We start from the raw sequence: 3,691 nt of genomic DNA, 5'->3' as shown, positions 1-3,691 counted from the left end.
ATTCATTAAATACATTTTTGAAATCTATTTCTTGTTTGATTTTTAATCCTTGAGCACTAAGGTAAAATAACACTTTTATTGAAGTTAATCTTTGAGACATTAATTTAAAAAAAAACTGGAATAAAAATAGCAATTTTATAAATCTATATTTTATTAATCAAATCGATATAGCATAGAGCGTACGGATACAGATATAGAATTTTTTTCTTTTGCGTGGTCTCACGCGTGTTCTCAATCTTATTATCTCTGAGGGTTAAATAAATTTCTGAAATATATTATACATTTTTATTTTTCTTATTCCTTTTTATATTATAATATTTTTATATTTATAATATTGCTTTTTAATATATATATATATTTTGTGTTTAATATCTTTTGTATTTTTTAAAGTGGATTACAAGGAGCGTTGTAAGTATACTGATAAATAATACATTCAAATTTACCACGAAACGATGACGTAAATTGATAACAATTCTGATTGGTCGCTCGACTGTCACGTTATTACATTCTGCGCATAGGCATACCCTTATCTTTATCATGGATACCCCTACTCCTGTGTGTTTTATTAGTAACATATATGCTGACAATCGTTGCATAATCACTCAACAGTTGTCTGTATGCTGAAGGAATAGATGGACAGGCTGATTGACTGATTTTCAGTTCGCTCGTTGTCGACAAAGACCTACGAAAAAGATCGATTGTTTTTTGGTGAAATTATCGACTTGTATCTACTTACCTTGAATTAATTTATTTCAACATATTTGCGACATGCGGAAGACACATTCATTTATTGTTTTCTCTTTAATCATAGTGTTTTCTACTTGTTGTTTGGCTGTCAATCAGACTTTTGTGAATCCAATGCAAACAAAATTTAAAATACTTGGTGTCTTCGGTCATCCTGGCAAGAGTCATTTTGACGTGTTCAAGCCGCTTCTGGAAGAACTAGCTCGAAGAGGTCACGAACTCACTGTGATCTCGTATTTTCCTAGGACCGATAATGCTAAGGTGAAAGAGCCGCTGCCCAATTATAAGGACGTCAGTCTGGTGACTGCCAAAGACGGTATCTTTGTAAATGTTGTAGATCTTCACCAGATCAACCATGGATGGTTTCGTCCCATGCTGGATCTCCACATGTTGAGGTTCATGGCAGATTATGCGTGCAGTACCGGTTTGCGAAGTTCGAGTGTCAAAAAATTTCTTCAATCCGATGAAAAATTTGACTTAATTCTTACAGAAAATTTCAACACCGATTGTTTTTTGGGTTTTATTCATCGCTTTAAGGCACCATATATGGCCTTATCATCGCATCAAATTATGCCATGGACCAATAGTGACATGGCTAATACTGATAATCCCAGTTACATCCCGGTTATATTACTTGGATTAACTAAACCTTTAGATTTCTTCAGTCGAATAAAAAATGCATTATGGCTGTTATTGTCTAAAGCGATTTATGAATATTACTTTCGATCTGTCGATCAAGTTGTCGCCAATGAAGTCTTTGGTACGGATCTTCCCAAGTTGAAAGAAATCGCCCTGCAATCGCAAGCGTTATTGGTGAATACCCACAGTAGCATTCATGGCAGCAGGCCTCAGCTGCCGAATGTGATAGAAATCGGTGGACTTCACATTCCGTCCAGAGTCAATCCGCTACCGAAGGACGTAGCTGAATTTCTTGACAGCGCTCATGAGGGAGTGTTATATTTTAATTTAGGCTCCATGATCAAGATGTCATCGATACCACAGGAAAAGTTGAATGCTATATTAAAGGTGATTGGCTCCATACCGCGGAAAGTTATTTGGAAGTGGGAGGCTGATAAACTACCGCGTAAGCTGGACAACGTTATGGCCAGAAAATGGCTGCCTCAATTCGACATAATGAGTAAGTGAAAGAATGTTCCCTTCTTTTTTTATGGAACTTTTTTTATGTGTTTAAGGTCGAGTTCTTGTATTAGACATCTATTTGACTTTAAATTAATCTGAAAGCACAAAAAGAATGATTTATAAACTAGTACGGTGGGGAGAAAAATGAAATTATTATTTTCTGAAGGTCTTAATAATTCTACATAGAAATATTTTTTATTTCTTCTTCCGCTTTAAATCCCTTTAAATCCTGCGTATATTGTGATATACATCAAATTTGAAGACATTATTTGTTTATTAATTATTTAATTCTGTCGACATTTTCTAAGATCTGACATACACGCACTGGTAGGAATGATGTCCCTGGCATTCGGCGCGGCGGTACACACTTGTACCGAAGCGCACACATACATGTTACTGGAAATGCGGTGGAAGTGAGGAGCGCGAAGGGAGAAAGTAGTAGGGGAGGAGGCGTTCCGATATTCTGTCCTTAGCGCAAGGCGCACGATTGAGAGAGAAAATTGTGTAATTGGATGTGATGCCGGCTTTCGCTGTCTCACACATTTGTTACTAGTACGAGTGAGATACTCCAGTGACTCTTGCTCGCCGATATTCATAATAATACTTTTATTATGCACAAAATATTGTAATTATGCATAAAAATTTTTAATACTGTAAAACATTTTGTGCATAATTACAACATTACGTGTAATTTTAAGACTCATTGTATTGTAATAACTTTGCATTTATAAATTTGCAGTGTGCAAATGAAATTAATATTTTGTATCACAAGATTGTAAAATTAAATTTACAGTTAAATATAAGAACATATAATAAAAAAAATATAAAAAATATGATATAATGTAATGCCGCACGCCGGGAGACACCATTCCTGTCGATACGTATATATAATAGATAATAATATATATTTTGGAGAAATAGACAAAATTTTTTTAACATAGTAAAATCAGGTCTGAAGGGATTAAAGAAAGTAGTAAAAGTTTACACTACGTACTTTAATAATCTATTGCAGGGCACGATATTGCGCTTTTCGATCGATTTTCGACTCGGCTCCGCCTTCTGCTATTCTTCTCACTTCTTTGCCCCGCGCGCAATTCAAATGTCACTCGACGCTTAGGAACGCCGTAGTATGACACTCATAATATGAGTCCACCCTCTTTGCTTTGGGCGCTCACGCTGTAAACTTCATTCTATCTTTTTTTTTTGTTTATTACATAACTAAGATAGAATGAAGCAACATGTAAGCGCTCAATCTTACGCATGAGAGGAGTATCTACTTAGCAGAAAATGGAATTGAGTCGAAAATCGGCCGAGAAATGCAAATCGTGCCTAATCTATTGCATAATATGCGATTTATTTATTCAAATTTAATTAGCGAGTATTATAATAAATAAAAAATAATGCGAATTACAGAAAATAGAAGTTAAATAACGTATAATCGTCTAACATTTTTCAAAGTAAATGATGTATAATCGTCTGACATTTCAAGTACGTGTATGCGTTTACTATTTATGAGTGTTTATTATCTATGTTGCATCATTCGCATGATAATTTCTAGTTTCTATTGGTAATAAGTAGTATGATGCATAAATTACACGTTACATATTTCATTTATGCAACATTAAAACATCGAATATAATATAAGATATCGAGATTGATTTACAATTAAGACTTATAAAGAAAATTAAACAACAAAGTCAGCTTATTGTTATTGCTCGGTACACAATTCATTTAAGAATTTTCAATCTAAATTTTAGCAAAGAGTTCTTTAACGAATATTAAATCATTATAAAAAAAATGATATTTA

The 3,691-nt window shown here is 33.8% G+C and overlaps 1 protein-coding gene across 2 annotated transcripts in view; it reads left to right on the top strand.

Annotated features, from left to right (window-relative positions):
• The first annotated feature begins 366 nt into the window (after positions 1 to 366).
• Positions 367 to 3,691, top strand: part of LOC108753813 (UDP-glucuronosyltransferase 2A3-like) — a 12,590-nt gene continuing 9,265 nt past the window's right edge. Inside the window, exons 1-2 of one of the 2 annotated variants that reach the window (XM_018495725.1) lie at positions 752 to 1,005; positions 1,093 to 1,882. In XM_018495725.1, coding sequence (XP_018351227.1) covers positions 769 to 1,005; positions 1,093 to 1,882 — 1,027 coding nt within the window. In that variant the 5' untranslated portion in view covers positions 752 to 768. Of the gene's footprint in view, positions 1,883 to 3,691 lie in introns of both variants that reach the window. The other variant, XM_018495724.1, reaches the window with a different exon arrangement.

Source organism: Trachymyrmex septentrionalis, unplaced genomic scaffold, assembly GCF_001594115.1.
Source record: "Trachymyrmex septentrionalis isolate Tsep2-gDNA-1 unplaced genomic scaffold, Tsep1.0 scaffold72, whole genome shotgun sequence".
NCBI lineage: Eukaryota > Metazoa > Arthropoda > Insecta > Hymenoptera > Formicidae > Trachymyrmex > Trachymyrmex septentrionalis.
This window is presented reverse-complemented; position numbering and strand designations above follow the sequence as displayed.